Source organism: Dendrobates tinctorius, unplaced genomic scaffold (assembly GCF_039654945.1).
Source record: "Dendrobates tinctorius isolate UK_male_01 unplaced genomic scaffold, ASM3965494v1 ptg000158l, whole genome shotgun sequence".
In the NCBI taxonomy this organism is placed as follows: domain Eukaryota; kingdom Metazoa; phylum Chordata; class Amphibia; order Anura; family Dendrobatidae; genus Dendrobates; species Dendrobates tinctorius.
In genome coordinates this window covers 35,832,111-35,851,107 of record NW_027361825.1, presented here as the reverse complement: position 1 = coordinate 35,851,107, position 18,997 = coordinate 35,832,111, and the positions used below count along the sequence as shown (strand labels likewise).

At 45.6% G+C, this 18,997-nt stretch overlaps 1 protein-coding gene across 2 annotated transcripts in view; it reads right to left on the bottom strand.

The window, feature by feature from the left end:
• Positions 1-18,997, bottom strand: part of LTBP4 (latent transforming growth factor beta binding protein 4) — a 190,878-nt gene that overhangs the window by 122,103 nt on the left and 49,778 nt on the right. For both annotated transcript variants that reach the window (XM_073549306.1, XM_073549307.1), the window contains exons 2-3: positions 4,059-4,265; positions 2,068-2,309 (exon numbers count right to left, since the gene is read on the bottom strand). In XM_073549306.1, coding sequence (XP_073405407.1) covers positions 2,068-2,309; positions 4,059-4,265 — 449 coding nt within the window. The remainder of the gene's footprint in view (positions 1-2,067; positions 2,310-4,058; positions 4,266-18,997) is intronic.

Sequence of the window (18,997 nt, the reverse complement as noted above, 5' to 3'; positions counted from 1 at the left end):
GTTTCTTAAAATATATATATATATTTTGTTTAGCCAAATTAGTTAACAAACATGGATGTTTGTTTAAGCAAATAACTTATGCTGTAATGTTGTTATTGTTTCAGTTGAATAAATCTATTTAAATTGTTAAGGTCAGGATTATTTTTCTCCTTCCTAAGTACAACAGAACAGTGGTGTCCAAATATGAATGATTAACCCATTAAACTGGGGAGAAAAAAGTAATATAAAAAGTGATTCTAAAAATCTTCATCTACTTGCATGTTAAAGTAGCAAGAACTAGTTTAGGTAGAAACTTTGATTTAAATCACTGATTTAAATCAAGCCTTACTGACTAGTGATTTAAATCGTGATTTAAATCAGTTAGATTTAAATCAAATCCACCCTGAAAAAAAGTGACTTGGAATTTATAACCCGTCACAGCTTTGCTGTTTAGGAGTCAGGTGGAAGTTGCGGAAAAGTTAAGTTGGACTCATTTTAACTAATAAGGCAGGTAAAAACCTCATGGTGGTGAACAGGCTCGGCTTTGGTGGCCAGCCTCAAGGACGTGGTAATGGTAACGTCAATCAGGGGAGGGCACAGTGGTTAAAGGGGTTGTCCGGGCTTTTCACATAATCTCAGTGCATATCTGGGCTGCAGAATGCTGACAATAAGTAATTTACCTTCTGTGGCCAGTTTGCAGCGTTTCCAAGATATGATCTCTTGCTTCTATGAAAAACGTCCAGGGGGGGTGTGTTCTGGCATTGAAATGAGAACTGGTGGTTTCCTCCTCACTAGTTTCACTTTCCATAGATCACTATTCAGCGTGTGTCTGGGGGAGGAGCAGTTGGGTGGTCCTGCTCTCTGCACTGAGGCTGCTAGAGGGGGAGGATTTGTTACTGTGTGAGGAGGGATAGGCTTGTTCATGTGGTCGGGGAGGGCCTGTTGCTATGGAAGGTGTTGTTGTTGCTATAGAGGGCATGTTTTTAGTAGCGTAGGAGGAAACGACCAGTTCTCATTTCAATGCCAGAACACACCACCCCTGGACGTTTTTCTTAGAAGAGATCATATTTTGCAAGCCCTGCAAACTCACCACAGAAGGTAAATTACTTATTGTCAGCATTCTGCAGCCCTGATATTCACTGAGATTATGTGAAAAGCCCGGACAACCCCTTTAAGCACAGGAGTGAGGATAATGGGGTCATTGGTGACCTGAAAGTTTATTGGCTATGCTTGAATGGCAAGCCAGGGCATGCCGCCCTTTTATGGCTGTCTGTCCTGGTGCTATATGTCAGACAGCTGGTGGTATCACAGTACTTGTGAATCCCAATGTACAACTTCACCTGATGCCTACTGTGATTGTTTTAATCTTGTGATATAAATAAAGCTGTGGCCAGTTTGACAACCAAAATAGTGTGTTTTGTGTATTTATTCTAGCGCCTAGTTTTGCTGTAGTTATGGTTGTTTTAAGATGGAGTGGGGATCCGTCCCATAACCAAAAGTTATGAGCGGTCGCGCCCTGCTACCAAGTTTGCTGACATTTCTGTTTTGTGCTGTCACTTCGTTACAATTGCAGGACAGTCCCAGCTTGTTCATGTTCTACTTCTTGCTTTGTGAAATACACTTATTTATCTCAGCTTTGGTCTCAGACTCGTTTTATCCCATGCGATCAGATTCATAGTACCCACATAGTTGTTATGAGTCAACTCGACAATGACAAACTGGTATGTCTGAAGATCGTAAGGCCTGAATTGTCAATGGTATGAACCTAGTTGCATACAGATAACATCGATATATCAGATAGACAGACGTCACCATGAGTGCAAAAAATGGCATTCAACCAAATCAGCCAAAAGAAGATGTAAATTGTATAACCACATGATACTTTAAAGTTTCAAAGCAGACTTTAAAGTTATTCCACTTTTTGATAGTAGTTATTCCACTCAGAAAACTAAGTAGTGTTGTAAGGTTTGTACACAGTTTCTAAAGGTTTCTACCATCCTTTTGATGAGTATTTCTTATGTAATGAGACTTGCGAATATAGTGATGAAATGTATGTATCTGGAATCTCAGATTGGACACTTCTCATACCTGGCCATTTTCAAGTCTTCTGAAGCAGTACCCATAGCCGGAGTTTTCAGTGTAGCCATTGTTTCTGGGGCTGCTTTGAGCCTGGATTCTATGCACAGGGACTCCGTTTTCCGGTGTGCGAGAGAAGACCCTACGGTCAGCATTTGCTAGGCCATCACGACTATCCACGCGTTCCACCTGATGGATATTCACCGAGGCTTCCGGAGGGTGTTTTACATGGACATTAACTATGGATGTTCCTCCTGTTTGTGGCGAAACAAAGTATGGATATAACACAAGTGTTGAGTTAACCTTGTCCAGGTATCTTAAATGTGCATAGCAATCTATGTACAAATAGCAGTCAATATGCTTTCATTTCTATCTGAAGATCTGTTCTCATCTAAGTTCAAGGGATGTTCTGGTTTAATTGATTTATCACCTACACACTGGATAAGTGACTGTTGGATTGAAGTGGGACCCAACGTAGAGACCCCTTACCTGGAAGGAAAGAGTTGTGTTACAAGACTTTTGAATGGAGTGATAATGGAGCATGTGCTCTGCCTTTTTGTTCAAAGTCTATTGCACTGAAGCGCAGTTCTACAAAAATGGCAAGATTTCAAATATATTTTGCGGATTGTAAAATGAAAAAAAAAAATTGCCAAAAAATACATTTAACACCAAAACCTAATTTAGACAATAAGTCATTTTGCAATGATACATTCCTTTGAAGGCGTCTGCTTAAAAAGACAGTCACAACGCAGTGTTGCTTTCTTCAGACTCAACATGCATTTAGACTAACCGACCTGCATCGGTAAATTACTGCCGGTTGTTTACGTAGAAATCAATCGAGGATTGTTTAATAGCCTGTTTAGACCGGCACTCACTTTCATGTTAACAGTATGATCATTATTATGACTGTTCTGTGCAAATGCAATAAAATTGTTCACAGCAGCACAGGACAATGTGCTGCTGAGAACGATGATTTTTAAGAAAGCTTTAAAATAATTTTCGCATTCTGTTTGGACAGGCTGATTACGAAGGAATACTCTTCTCACTAATCGGCTACACTAATAATACCAATGGGCCCAAAAAGTCCCTTTTAATTCATATTGGGGTCCATTGAGTTCCACTGTGCAATTTGTGCAGCACTACTTTTCCCGATGTCTTCTTATCTTTCTTTGTCCTTCATTGCTTATAATTTACTGGGGTATAAATCTGTCCTGGTCACTAATGGACTGCAAGCAGAGATCTTGAAAAGTTAATAGAGTGTCACGGAGTGACTGACCAGTGTGACACGATCCAACAGTTCTTCGGTCAAGAAACAGCACAACAAACCAGGGCAACTATAACAATGGTGGACCCTGTCGATAGAAAATAGGGGAATGGACACATTCTGCACTCACCTAAGGATGTGCCCTGATCTCCCTATCGTCCCTATATGGGTTCTTTCACCCTGTCACCAAGCAGGATACCTAATCCCTCACTTGCCCTGCTCTTATCCCTAAGAAGGGAACTGGCAGGTGAGAGCACTGGTCCCACCGCTGCACTAATGCAACAAAAGGAATGGAAAGACAGACACCAAAAGGGGCAACATAACAAAAAATGCAACACTTAGCTTTCTGCTGCAAAATACCGCACAGCAGGATAAAGACACCAGATCAAAGTATTCATCTGAAGCAGCACTGCACCCAGCCAGCTCCTTTCTCCAGTCTGGTCACTGTAGAATACTCTAACACCGACAGTCAGCTGATGCATCAAGTGACCTCTGGAAGGATGGTGGGAGTGGTCACTACCCACATCAGCAGACCCAACAGCAATGCAATTACACCAGCAGGCCAGCGGGGGGAAAAACTAACATTAACCCCCGATGGCCTGAAAGGAAAAAAGTTTTAATCTGAGAAGCCAGATCTGCCACAGATCCAAAAATGGATTGTGACAGAGATATTATATTGTGGAACTGGTTCTAGTTGAACATATATATACATGGTGGTCAATGCCATCATTCTTCATACCGTCTTTCTCTGGCTGATGGTTGGATAGAGGCAACGTGTATGTCTTCACATTCTGGTCCAGACTACTGTTTCTGATTGTATATGCAGCAATTCCTGGACTGGCAGATAAAGGAGTCTCACAGAACTTCCCTGTGAAGTTTGGCGGGCAGAGGCACTTGTCCTTTTTAAAGCATACTCCTCCATTCTTACACAATAGAGGGCAAACAACTGTGAAAAGAGGAAAGATAGGTAAATATATGCCCGGGAGCTTCCGGATCATTAGGCTCTAGACACATACAGTGGGTACAGAAAGTATTCAGACCCTTTTAAATTTTTCACTCTTTGTTTCATTGCAGCCATTTGGTAAATTCAAAAAAGTTCATTTTTTTCTCATTAATGTACACTCTGCACCCCATCTTGAATGAAAAAAATCAGAAATACAGACATTTTTGCAAATTTATTAAAAATAAAAAATAAAAACTGAAATATCACATGGTCATAAGTATTCAGACCCTTTGCTCAGTACTGAGTAGAAGCACCCTTTTGAACTAGTACAGCCATGAGTCTTCTTGGGAATGATGCGACAAGGAGAAAAAAGACCAATGTATAAAAACCTGTGCACACCTGTAATGTATTAAAGCATGAATTTGATTATACCAAAGACACAACAAAGGTAAATTTTAAAAACAAGCTAAAAACATGATACGAACACCCTTCCCTAGGTAGGGACAACCACCATCGTGGAAGGTCCTGTACAATAATAAGAAACGCACACAACACATATGGCACAGGTACTATAATACTTGCATAAAGTCACAAGATATACAACAGCCAATAAAATTGTTAGGCGTCGGGTTCCTGCCACTGCACAGCAGGAATCCAGAGCCTTGCATCCAACGGTCTCCTATTCTTCTTCGGCCGCAGTGGAGCCTGCTCAGCAGATTCGTTGGTCCCGGCGCTCTGCCCAGGCCAACTCCGTGGGTTTGCTAGCTGCTGCCACCTCTGGTACAGCTATGACTATGCATGCTGCTCAGTAGCGAGATTCTCCTGGGACTAAGTCCTCATGTCGGGCCACTGAGCATGCCCGTGTAGTGCTCTCCCATTGGAGATCGAAGGTCACGTGCTCAGGTCCTGCTCCTGTTCAGATTGGCCCATCCGAGAAGCCAGGAAGGTCCCGGACGCTCGCGGCTATAAAAGGTTCGCATGGCCGCTTGGCCATGCGCTAGGATAAGACTGTATTTACAGATTATGTGGAGTGAGTGATGTATACACGCATGAATGTCTCTGGTGAATGACTCATTAAGAAACCCCTACCCTTGGTACGCATGTGTTGTGCATCCTAGCCTGCTAGCGCCCAGGCTTAGGTGTAGGTAGGACAGAGGTTGAGTCAGGCATCAGTCCTCACCAGGGACTCTGCACGCCTCAGTGCACGTGCTCCATACCCAGCGTCTATAGCGGCGTTCGGGGTAGCGACGCCGCGCGTTCAGTGGCCCTAGAAGGACTCTAACCCCGTGTCCTTGGGGTAGAGTTCTGTGGCCGTACACTGTGCGCTTTTTTGACCGGGCTCTACGTTCAGCAGTTGTGCGGCTCTGTGCATTAACAGAGTTCGCCTCTGTTCACATTGGGTGACGTAACCTACATGTGACTGGTTTCACACCGCTTAATTCTTCCGCTATTACTTAGCAGCAGTGTACCACCTCTGCACGGTGGACCCTGGGCTGCGAACGCACCTACTATTATTTTATAAATTGGTGCGTTCCGCCAGCCCTAACATTATCCTAGTGCCAGGGTCTGGCTAGTAATGGCGGATGAACAGCGACTACTGCAGTACATCTGGCAGCTGCAGGGCAGGTTGGCGGCTCTCGAGCGTTCAGCCTCAGCTGCGGATGTTGCTGTGGTCGCTGTTCAGGCAGCCACAGAGGCTGTCTCCCGTGTGACCACAGCCATCCCTGCCCCGACTTTGTCCCGCCTCCCGCTGCCCTAGAAGTTCTCGGGTGATAGTGCTTCTTGTAGGGGTTTCGTAAGCCAGTGCTCTATACAGCTGGAGCTGCTGGCCACACGATTCCCCTCTGAGCGGGCTAAAGTGGGATTTGTTATTTCCCTCTTGTCGGGCAGGGCTGTGGAGTGGGCCACACCGCTGTGGGAGCGTGGTGATCATGTGGTGCAGAGTGTCTCGCGGTTCTTGGGCACTCTGAAGCAGGTCTTCCTGGGACCACGAGTCAACCATGACACCGCGCTCTGGCTGCTGGCATTATCACAGGGCTCGTCCATGGTCAGCAACTTTGCCATCCAGTTCCGGATGCTGGCCTCAGAGTTAGAGTGGCCAGATAAGGTCCTCATTCCGGCATTCTGGAGAGGTTTGGCTGGCCATGTGAAGGACGCTCTGGCCACCAGGGAGATTCCCGCTACACTGGAGGAGCTTATCACTGTCTCCACCCGTATTGATCTTCGCCAAGCGAAGGTTGGAGTGGGCCCAGCGTAGGCAGAGGTTTAGGTTGGCACCTAGCTTTGCTAAACCTCTGGAATCTTCCGATCGGGCGTCCGAGCGTCAGGGGGCTTCCCGTGAGGGATCCAGGCCCCGGTCCGCTGGAGCTTCTGTGAGCTGTCATGTTTGCCGGCAGTCCGGTCACCTTGCCAACCGGTGCCCACAGCAGCTGGGAGAACGCTCGCGCCTAGTGGCCGTAGGAGGCGGCACACTAGAATCAGCGGCGTTTTCCTCCAAGCTGTCCTTTAAGGGGACACTTGAGGTTGATTCTTCCACTCTGGCGGTGGAGGTTTGCGTGGATTCCGGGGCAGAGGGCAATTTTATGTCATTAGCCTTCACTCAATGGCACGCTATACCCCTGGTTATGATGTCTACACCAGTCACTGTCAGAGTGGTGAACGGCACCACTCTACCCTCACAGATAACCCACCAGACCGCCCCCTTGTTACTTTCAGTGGCTCCATCTCATCAGGAGATGATATCCCTCCTCGTCATGCCCGAGGATATTGACCAGGTACTTCTAGGGGTCCCCTGGTTGCGGTACCACTCCCCCCATATAGAGTAGTCCTCAGGGAGGATTATTGGGTGGAGTAAATCATGTGAGGGTAGATGTCTGAGGGAGTGCGTTCAGGTTGCCTCCACCGAGGTTCCCGCAGATCTCTCCTCGCTCCCCACACACTATCAACAGTATGCGGACGTGTTCTCCAAAAAGGTGGCGGAGACCCTTCCAGCGCATCGCCCCTATGACTGTCCTATTGACCTCTTGCCTGGTGCTGAGCCTCCCCGGGGTTGAGTCTATCCCCTATCTCTCCTGGAGACAGAGGCCATGTCTCAATACATCAAGGAGAATCTGGCAAGAGGATTCATTAGAAAGTCAGTGTCACCAGCGGGGGCAGGATTCTTCTTCGTCCAGAAGAAGAGTGGGGAACTACATCCTCGCATTGATTTACAGGGGTCTTAACGCCATCACCGTTAAGAATAAGTATCCTCTGCCCCTGATATCAGAGCTGTTTGATAGACTACGGGGAGCGAGGGTGTTTTCCAAACTTGATCTGCGAGAGGCTTACAACCTGATTCGCATCCGTGATGGGGACGAATGGAAGACGGCATTTAACACCAGGGATGGGCACTATGAATACCTGGTGATGCCCTTCGGCCTCTGTAATGCCCCGGCCGTCTTCCAAGACTTTGTGAACGATATTTTCCGGGATATGCTTACCACCTCGGTTGTAGTCTATCTGGATGATATTCTCATCTACTCTCCAGATATTGACTCCCACCGGAGAGATGTTTGCAAAGTTTTCGATCGCCTGCGGGTAAACTCCCTCTATGCCAAGTTGGAGAAGTGTGTGTTTGAGCAGGAGTCCTTGCCTTTCCTGGGCTATATCATTTCCGCCCGGGGATTGGCCATGGATCCTGCCAAGCTACGGCGGTGATGGATTGGCAGGAACCTCCTTCTCTCAAAGCGGTGCAGCGCTTTATGGGGTTCATAAATTACTATTGCCAATTCATCCCCCACTTCTCGACTTTGGTAGCACCCTTGGTAGCCCTCACTAAGAAGGGTGCAATCCCCAAGTTGTGGTCGGAACAGGTCTCCAAGGCCTCCTCCATTAAGTCCCATTTCGCTAGCGCTCCCATTCTACATTGCCCCGATGTAGATAAGCCCTTCATTCTGGAAGTGGATGCCTCTTCCATCGGTGCTGGAGCAGTCCTGTTTCAGAAGGACATGCAAGGTCGGAAGCACCCATGCTTCTTTTTCTCCAAGACCTTCACATCGGCGGAGAGGAATTATGCCATCAGGGACAGGGAGTTGCTAGCGATGAAGTTGGCCTTCTCGGAGTGGAGACACCTCCTGGAGGGGGCTCGCCACCCTTTCCAGGTGTTCACCGACCACAAAAGCTTGGTGCATTTACAAACAGCCCAGCGGCTAAATTCTCGCCAGGCCAGATGGTCTTTGTTCTTTTCCCGGTTCCACTTCACCCTCCATTTTCTCTCCGAGGAGAAGAACGTCCGGGCCGATGCTCTCTCCCGCTCCGTGGTGTCATCGGAGGAAGAGGAGGAGCCTCGGCTGATCGTCCCATCTGAGAGCCTGAGGACTGTGGCTCCGGTTGCCCTTGAGTCAGTACCTCCAGGCAAGACATTTGTCCCTGCCTGTCTGCGACCGGAGGTCCTCTCTTGGGCTCATTCGTCCAGAGTGGGTGGACATTTCGGGACAAAACGGACCTCTGAGCTTCTGGCGAGGACGTACTGGTGGCCGCATATGTCCCGTGACGTCAGGGACTATATTCAGGCGTGCGTCTCTTGCACCCAGAATAGGTCCTCTCGGCAGCGGCCCGCTGGGCTTCTTTTTCCTCTGCCGGTAGCGGACAGGCCCTGGGAGATGGTCGGTATGGACTTTGTGGTGGGGCTACCCAAGTCCAGTGGCAGCACGGTCATTTGGGTAGTCACTGACCATTTCTCTAAGATGGTGCACCTGGTACCTCTCTCCCGGTTACTTTCTGCGCGGGGCCTGGCAGGGTTGTTCATTAAGCACGTTTTCCGCCTGCATGCCATGCCGGACAATATTGTCAGTGACCGGGGTCCTCAGTTTGCGTCCTGGTTTTGGAGAGAGCTTTGTTCCCTGCTCAGCACTGAGCTGAATCTCTCCTCGGCCTATCATCCCGAGACGAACGGGTTGGTAGAGAGAGCCAACCAGACCCTGATCACATATCTTTGACATTTTGTCTTGGCCAGGCAGGACGACTGGGCATCCTTGCTGCCGTGGCCAGAGTTTGCTTTGAACAATGCTGTGGCCTACTCCATCGGTCAGACCCCATTCCTCCTAAATCACGGCCAGCATCCGCGCGTACTTGTGCCCATGCCCGTGTCATCCACCGACTCCAGGGTGGCAGACTGGGCGGTGGAGGCACGCGACATTTGGGATCGCACCCAGGATGCTATTCGGGCTTCCAAGGAGAGAATGAGAACCTCCGCTGATGCACACCGGCGCCCTGCTCCGACTTTTGCCCCTGGCGACTTGGTGTGGCTCTCCGCCCGAAACATCAGGCTGCGGGTAGAGTCCGCTAAGTTCGCACCACGCTACATTGGCCCCTTAAAGGTCCTCGAGCAGATCAGCTCTGTGGTCTACCGTCTGGCCCTTCCACCACACTTGGCTATCTCTGATACATTCCAAGTGTCCCTCCTTAAGCCTGTTCACTTGTCCCGGTTCTCCGAGTCATCTGCCGGGACATCAGACTTGTCTTCGGACGAGTTTGAGGTCAATGCCATCGTGGGATGCAAGGCAAAAAGTTTTATTTGGTGGATTGGAAGGGTCATGGTCCAGAGGCTCGGACCTGGGCGCCAGTGGAGAACATCCACGCTCCGCTCCTCATTGCAGCGTTTGAGCATAGCGAGGCTCAGAGGGGAGGGGGGTAATGTTAGGCTTCGGGTTCCTGCCACTGCACAGCAGGAATCCAGAGCCTTGCATCCAGCGGTCTCCCATTCTTCTTCGGCCGCAGTGGAGCCAGCTCAGCAGATTCGTCGGTCCCGGCACTCTGCCCAGGCCAACTACATGGGTTTGCTAGCTTCTGCCACCTCTGGTACAGCTATGACTATGCATGCTGCTCAACAGCGAGATTCTCCAGGGACTAAGTCCTCATGTTGGGCCACTGAGCATGCCCGTGGAGTGATCTCCCATTGGAGATCGAAGGTCACGTGCTCAGGTCCTGCTCCTGTTCGGATTGGCCCATCCGAGAAGCCAGGAAGGTCCCGGACGCTCGCGGCTATAAAAGGTTCGCATGGCCGCTCGGCCATGCGCTAGGATAAGACTGTATTTACAGACTATGTTGAGGGAGTGATGTATGCACGCATGAATGTCTCTGGTGAATGACTCATTAAGAAACCCCTACCCTTGGTACGCATGTGTTGTGCAGCCTAGCCTGCTAGCGCCCAGGCTTAGGTGTAGGTAGGACAGAGGTTGAGTCAGGCATCAGTCCTCACCAGGGACTCGGCACGCCTCAGTGCACGTGCTCCATACCCAGCGTCTATAGCGGCGTTCGGGGCAGCGACGCCGCGCGTTCAGTGGGCCTAGAAGGACTCTAACCCCGTATCCTCGGGGTAGAGTTCTGTGGCCGTACACTGCGCTCTTTTGGCCGGGCTCTGTGAGCTTAACAGGCTCCGGCATCTACGTTCAGCGGTTGTGTGGCTCTGTGCATTAACAGAGTTCGCCCCTGTTCACATTGGGTGACGTAACCCACGTGTGACTGGTTTCACAGCGCTTAAATCTTCCGCCATTACTTAGCAGCAGTGTACCACCTCTGCACGGTGGACCCCGGGCTGCGAACGCACCTACTATTATTTTATAATTTGGTGCGTTCCGCCAGCCCTAACAACAATAATCCTAAGCTGTCTTGTGGCTAATCACAATATATAAAGCACTAACTAGGTCACTATATATGTGTGTGTGTGTGTGTGTGTGTGTGTGTGTGTGTGTGTGTGTGTGTGTGTGTGTGTGTGTGTGTGTATGACCTGCAAACAAATAATCTCATATAACAAAACCCACATAGGCAACCGGTTAGGGGCAATGCAAGAGATATCCAGTAAATAGAACACCATATGTCAGACAATCCATATGACTAAAAAAGGTCACAACCCATAGAGTGTTATGTAAGATGGATATAAAAAGCATGTTAAGAATTCATGATAAGTATCTTAAGGCTGGAATTGTCCCTCGAGGCTTACGGGTCCAATTTTTTCCCCCATGGGAACCCTCACCCTCTTTCCAATAGACATGGGAAAAGGGGTTAATGCAGTGTTCCAGTATTATTATCATTATGTTATTAGAGCATGATAAACAGTATTTCATTTCTATCAAACAAAACATCAAGTAACTTGAGACCAAATTAGCCACATTTGATGAGGCCCAGGTAGTTGCTCCATCTAAGCTAAAATTGAAGGATACATTAGACAAATTTGAAAAAGATGTCATTAGTCGTAAGCAAAAGAAATACCAAAGGGATCGTCTGGACTTTGATAATCAAAGGGCTTTCAGATGGAGACATTCAGGCAATCCTCGTCTAGTTAAGCCAACATCTTATACACAGTTGTCGATACCCCTAAAACAGCCTCTGGGACCACCAGCTCGAGTGATTTTTTTTTTTTATCCTCAGGGAGCAGCGATCTCGACACCGGTTCAGGCGTGGATGTAAATGTCAGAAACCTCAGAAAACGCCAAGTCGGCCAAAGGGGCCATGTCTCTCCATATCGTCACAATTACAGGACCAAGCGTCGGTGAATCTGCCTGATACCGTTCCTGCTGAAGTGACATCCTTACAGGTACAATCATCTACTTTGCAAATCATTAACTTGTCGGACTATAATTTATCACCAGTTGAAATCTCTGTTTACAGAAGGGACTGACATTTCCCCCTATCCAAACCACAGATAAATTTGATCTTATTAAGGATCTATATTTATTCTGCAGAAAATTGGTTTTGCAGGTGATCCATAGACAACCAGCTACCATTGAAGCTTTTTCTGTGGATGTCAACAGGCACCACAGGATCTCTTGGAAGCAAATACTACATCAACAGGTAGGAAAACTTTCCCACATAGGAACAGATCTTCTACTGCTCCCTCCTTTTCTCTGGTACCATGTATTAAATTCTTTTTTGAACCAGTTAAAAGGGATATTTTACGTCTTCCACCAAACATCGGTGGTTCAGACAATCTCTCCTTGATTGAAAGGAAGGCTATTAAATCCCAAAGAATAATGATTCCTTTATCATCAGGGAAGCTGACAAGGGTGGGAATGTTGTATTATGGCCCACCCATATGTATCTGGAAGAAGCTAAGAAACAATTGAGTAATCCAAGATTTTATGTCAGATTGCCTTCAGATCCAACCGAGGTTTTTCTGGAGAGGCTACACAAATTAATCAACCAGGCGACATCTATGGGCAAAGTATCTGCAAACGAGAAAAAATACATGTGGATACACAACCCCGTACTCCTACCTTTTAAATTCTACCTAAGGTCCATAAGAACGCCCACAAACCACCGGGTCAACCAATCGTGTCCAGTATTGGGAGCATGTCTGAGCGGGTATGTACCTACATTGATTTTTTAATTCAGCCGATAGCATCAGCATTGCCTTCATTCATTAGGGATTCATCGGATGGCCGCAGTATTAATCTAACTGGTGAAGAACTTTTGGTTACTTGTGATGTTGAATCACTGTATTCTCACGGCATTGAGGCAGGGGCCGAATAATATTGCACGCCCCACTTTTCAGTTTTGGAATTTCCACAAAAATTTAAAATAACCAATAAATTTCGTTCAACTTCACAATTGTGTCCCACTTGTTGTTGATTCTTCACCAGAAATTTACATTTGGTATCTTTATATTTGAAGCATGATATGTGGGAAAAGGTTGAAATGTTCCAGGAAGCCAAATACTTTCGCAATGCACTGTATAGTGATTTTATGCAAGTATTATAGTACCTCTGCCATATGTGTTAATGTGTGGGTTTCTTGTTATTATACAGCACCTTCCACAATGGTGGTTGTCTCTACCTAGGGAAGGGTGTTCGTATCATGTTTTTAGCTTTTTAGCTTGTTTTTAAAATTTCTCCTTGTTGTGTCTTTGGTATAATAAAATTCATGCTTTAATACATTACAGGTGTGCACAGGTTTTTATGCATTGGTCTTTTTTCTCCTTCTCTGGTCTTGCAATTTTTCCATGCATTCTGTAGCACTCTGATTTATATTGTATTCGTTATTATGACATTGTGGTGCACCCGATATTTCACCTTTTGTCTATTGATGCAACAAGTATTTCACACCTAGATTTGGGGATTTTCTGCCATTCTTCCTTGCAGATCCTCTCCAGTTCCGTCAGGTTGGGTGGTGATCGTTGGTTGACAGCCAATTTCAGGTCTCTTCAGAGATGCTCAATTGGGTTTAGGTCAGGGCTCTGGCTGGGCCAGTCAGAGAGTTGTTCTGAAGTGACTCCTTTGTTATTTTAGCAAGTCTGAGGTCTGTCTGAGGTCCAGAGCACTCTGGAAGAGGTTTTCATTCCAGGATATCTCAGTACTTGGCCACATTCATGTTTCCTTCCATTGCAACCAGTCGTTTCCTCCACACATACCACTTAGAATTATCACCAAAAAGTTCTATATTCGCCTCATTAGACTAGAGAATCTTATTTCTCATAGTCTGGGAGTCCTTCATGTGTTTTTTTTTTTTTTTAGCAAACTCTATGTGGGCTTTCATATGTCTTGCAGTTACACTGCAGGATGCAGCTCTGTTACTGCATCTGTGGTTATCGGCCACAGTGATCTTGGAGTTCTTCTTTACCTCTCTCACCAAGGCTCTTCTCCCACGATTGCTCAGTTTGGCTGGACGGCCAGGTCTAGGAAGACTTCTGGTGGTCCCAAACTTCTTCCATTTAAGGAATATTGAGGCCACTGTGCTCTTAGGAACCTTGAGTACTGCAGAAATTCTTTTGTAACCTTGTCCAAATGTGTGCCTTGCCACAATTCTGTCTCTGAGCGCCTTGGCCAGTTCCTTTGACCTCATGATTCTCATTTGGTCTGACATGCACTGTGAGCTGTGAGGTCTTATATAGACAGGTGTGTGCCTTTACAAATCAAGTCCTATCAGTTTCATTAAACACAGCTGGACTCCAATGAAGGAGTAGAACCATCTCAAGGCGGATCACAAGGAGATGGACAGCATGTGACTTAAATATGAGTGTCTGAGCAAAGGGTCTGAATACTTATGACCATGTGATATTTCAGTTTTTCTTTTTTAATTTGAAAAAAAATCTACATTTCTGTTTTTTTTCAGTCAAGATGGGGTGCAGAGTGTACATTAATGAGAAAAAAAAGAACTTTTTTGCATTTACAAAATGGCTGCAATGAAAACGAGAGTGAAAAATTTCAAGGGGTCTGAATACTTTCCAAACCCACTGTATACTAGGCAATGGAATAAACACTACAATCTAGACCACCACCAGTTTATAATGAAAAATGTGGATCCCTTGAATAAATTCCATTTATTGGGGCAAGGGAAGGGTGTTGTTAATGTTAATGTGTCCCACAGCGACAAAGCAAAGCACCTAATAAAACGTTACTTTTTACCCAAAAATGCCCTAATATGTGTATGTAAAGATTTTTTCTTTTGCAACAGACAACCCAACCAGATTTTCTTTTCAATCAGAATTAAAGGGTTTATCAGGAATGGTTCACTAATGCCACATCTCCTTATCATTCCCTGTTACACCCCATCCTTCCCTTCTCGTCTCCTCTTGCTTTCCCCTTGTTCTTATGTATTACATTGTATAGGAATTCAATTATATCACAAAAGAAAAAAAACTTTATTCTGCAATATATATATATATATCCCTTAATTGATGCCACACCTTTTTGTAAATCTCATCTGCTGACCTGGTGTATTAGTTATGATGTACAAATATATATAGTTTCCCCATAATAATTCTATGGGCTTAATAGGTCGACCTATTAACATTTATCTCTCCACAAGCTAGAAAATGAATGCATGATTGCTGAAGATCTAACTGCGGGGACCCCATCAATGACAAGAGCAGTGATTGAGCATGCACACTTCTACTCCACTCAGAGTCTGCACTCAGGACTGAACTTGGCTATTACCATCATAGACCATGAATGGAGCGCTATTGCGCATGCATGACCCATGCTTTATTCAGCTGGGAAACATAGGACCCCATTCTAATAATTGGCGGAGCCCCCAACACTGGGGTCACATAAGGACCACCCATCCCTGTTCATGGGCTAACCCTGATAAATTGATAAACCATTGTCAATTGGCAGATTGTTCTGTCATTTTCTTTTACATAAATTGGCCATAGAAATAAGATAATTCGGCCAACGGCTATCTCCCTTCTATACTTGAACACTAGGCTTAGTACTCCTGTTCCCTGTGAGAGAGCTGCGGCTAGACTTCTTGAGGATTATCTCCTGTAGAACAAACAGATCGGATGTTGAAATTCAACAGATCATTTTCTCACCTGACATCATCTGTCGGGGAGAGTTGGTAGGCTCCCATACAAATTAGATGGTTGGCCGATTCCACCATAAATCGACTGGTATGGCCAACTTTTATTCAGCCCAACAAGTAAATGGGTCTTTAAGTTAAAAATTTTAGACCGCAAAAACATTTCCGTACATCTCACCACGTGTATGAGTACGCCCCATGGTGCAAAGCTGTAATTTATCACTAGTGATTGTCTAAGTATGGAAACAAGGACACAACAGCTTGAAAAATCCAATATGGCAGATGGACCTTTCAACTAATATCAGTGTCTTTGTTCACTGTATTTCATGCCACGAATAGGATCCAACACTAAGAAAATGGTCTAAAATTTATAGTCATCTTTAGTCTCTAAAGTACATTCAGTTTAAAATATTGCTACTGTATATTACTGTATATCACATGGTCATCTCTAACCAGAGGTCAATGAATCAGAGCTATGAAATGGGTGGGGTAGGTAGTTTTACATTTGTCATTTTATTACAAGCTCTGAGACAGAAAAGTTGGCAGTCTCTTAGCACGTTGCCTAAGTTGAGCGTCACGGCCGCCCACCCACATGTGAAGCAATGACATATTCACGATAGCTATGACAAAGCAAACTCTGCTGTAGGCCACCTTGCGAATCGGCCTTGATCCAATGTCCTTTTCTACCCACATGGTCGTCGCAAAGACGCAGGTTCTTGAGCGTTTTGTGACAGTGAGCAGAAGCAGACAAGCCTAGGGTAAGTCCAAGACATTCCTGGTTCGCTAGATCTTGGTCCAAACACCCCCCCCCCCCCCCCGGATCCTTCACTGGGCAGCAACTTCTGATGTAAAGCAGAGACTCAAAGAAACAGCTTTGTGATGTGTAATTGAGGCTGGGTGTGTGTCCAGGGAGGAAGGACGCCTGATTAACTCTTATGGTGTACAAAGTACAACATTTGTACAAGAATTACACAAGCACAGGAACATCGGAGTCAATACCATGTCCGTCTATATCTCATACTGTCAGAGAGAAGCTCTTTAACGGCAAACAGATGTCCATTTGGATGTCTTCCAGCCTAAAGTGAACCTGTCAGGTTCAACATGGTGTGTGATCTGCGAGCGGCAAGTTATAGAGCTGGAGGAGCTGAGCAGATTGATATATAGTTTTGTGGAAAAAGATTGAGTATAACTTGAATTTTATTCTAATAAATTCCTGCTCTTTCTCTGCATATGAGTCCAGTAGGTGTTCCTAACCAGTGATTGACGGCCTTTCCTGTACATACAGATAGAGGTCAACTACCAAGTAGGATCGTCTACTTCATTAAGACGAGTGTTTTGTACTCCAGTCCTAATGAGGGGTGTATAAGAATAAGATGCACCAAACTCATTAACAGGGGAACACCACTTATTAGTGAGGTACGCTTCTGTGCACCTTGCTATAAATTTTACTCCAGTCAGTGATTGGAGAAATATTTCTGGCACAAAAAAACAACACCGCTTTTCCTGAAATTTGACTGGTGGGTGTAGTCACAACCTGTCCCACCTGCTCCCCAGTTCTGATCCTTTTGGGCGAAGCTTCTTGAAACTGGCATGAAAATGCTAAAAGTTGCAAAGTTTTTGCACAACGCCATTTTGCACAAAAATGTTGTCAACTTTTCAGAGTGTTTTACGACAGGTTTTTGGCAAATACACTAAGTACCTCTTCCAACTTTAAAATAGACTGCTGCAAACAGCCGTAAAGCAATTTATATACTGTAGTATTAAATTAGAGGATGATGAAGAGACAGTGAAACGTATAAGGTCGGTTCTACACATCTGAATTTCAAATCCATGTATGAACTGCTATATGCCATCTTGCCGAGGGTCTCCTGGGCCAGAAATCAGCAGTTTTCATATATGTCTAGGAGGCTATTGCGTTTGGGTCAGGAGACCCGATGCCTGCAGGTAATGGCGGGGTCTGGGCCGTAACTCGACAAGGCATGAGGAAGAGTTGATGGATATTCAGAAAGGAAGAGCAGAGCTCAGGGGAACAAGGGGAACATCCTAATGTTGGCTCATTCATATTGGTATCCCTTTTGTCATGTCTACTTCATGGACATGGTGCAGAATTCCCAGTAAAGACCAAGTTCCCAGAGTTGACAGTATGGACCCAGTGTGATTGTATTAATTGGTGCACAGCATAGGTAAAGAGGTCAAAGGAGAATTTAGTTCTCATTTGGGTTTGGTTGTCTATGAATTTGGGCTGAGCTGTGATCTTACATTATTTCTGCAGTTGTTTAGGGTTATGTCTCCAGCCGTACAGTATTATTGGATGCGTGCCTGATACTTAGAGCAGGCGGAAAAGATTACAGATCATAATGAACATGGAGAACAGTCAGACAGAGAAATGGGTGCATACAGTATCTTATTATATCACCCCAGTGCCATTGTCTTAAAAAGAATCTGCTAACATGTTTTTGCTATGTGATCTTAGAGCAGCATGATGTAGGGGCTGAGATCCTGATTCCAGCAATGCGTTACTGGACTGCTTGATGCAGTTTTGATAAAATCCCTGTTTTCTTTGCTGAAGATCTAGACGTGTTAGGCCTGTTTCACACTTCCGTTTTTGACCATCAGTCAAAATCCGCCGTTTTTGCAAAAAACGGAACCGCCATTTTTTTGGAGGATCCGTTTTTTTCCCCATTGATTTGCATTACCGGCGGATCTTGACGGATGGCCATCCGTTGGATCCGTTTTTTTGCGGATCTGTCAATTTTTTTGCGTCCGCTGAGATGCCTGGACGGAACATGTAGCGTTTTTTGTGCTGAAGGATCCGCATTTTTATAGTACCCATGCCCGGAGGAATGAAGTCAGGCGGAAATTTAACCCTGAATTCATTTCTGGCGGACAGAAAAAATTCTCTCTCCTCTCCCGGCAGCGGTTCCTTTAAAATTCTTCATTCGGCGGATCCGTCAAAAAAAACGGTCCGGTGCCATCCGTTCACATCAGTTAACAACGGATCCGCTTTCCGCCATTTCGGCGGATTTTAACTGACACAAAAAAACTGATGTGTGAAACAGGCCTAAAGAATGCTGAGCTGTGTCTAACCCCGCCCACACCCTTGATTGGCAGCTTTCTGAATGCACTGTACATTGTCACCAATCAGTGATGGAGATGTGGTTACTCACAGAAGTTGACTAGGCAGCATGAGACACCTTGGCCAGCAGTGATAATCTTCTGCTGATAAAACACTGCTTGTATTGAAACTACAGCACCCAGCTTAATGAATGATACATTGCTGGAATCAGACTCTCGGTCCCTACATCATGTTGATCTCAGATTTAATAGCAATAACCTGGTGACAGATTCTCTTTAAGTGTGAACTTTCAAGTTAGTGGGCCATTTCCATTTATGTAGCAATGTAGGGTTAAAATAAAAGCTAATCATCTTCTAAAATTTAAAAAAGCCTTACAAACTTAATA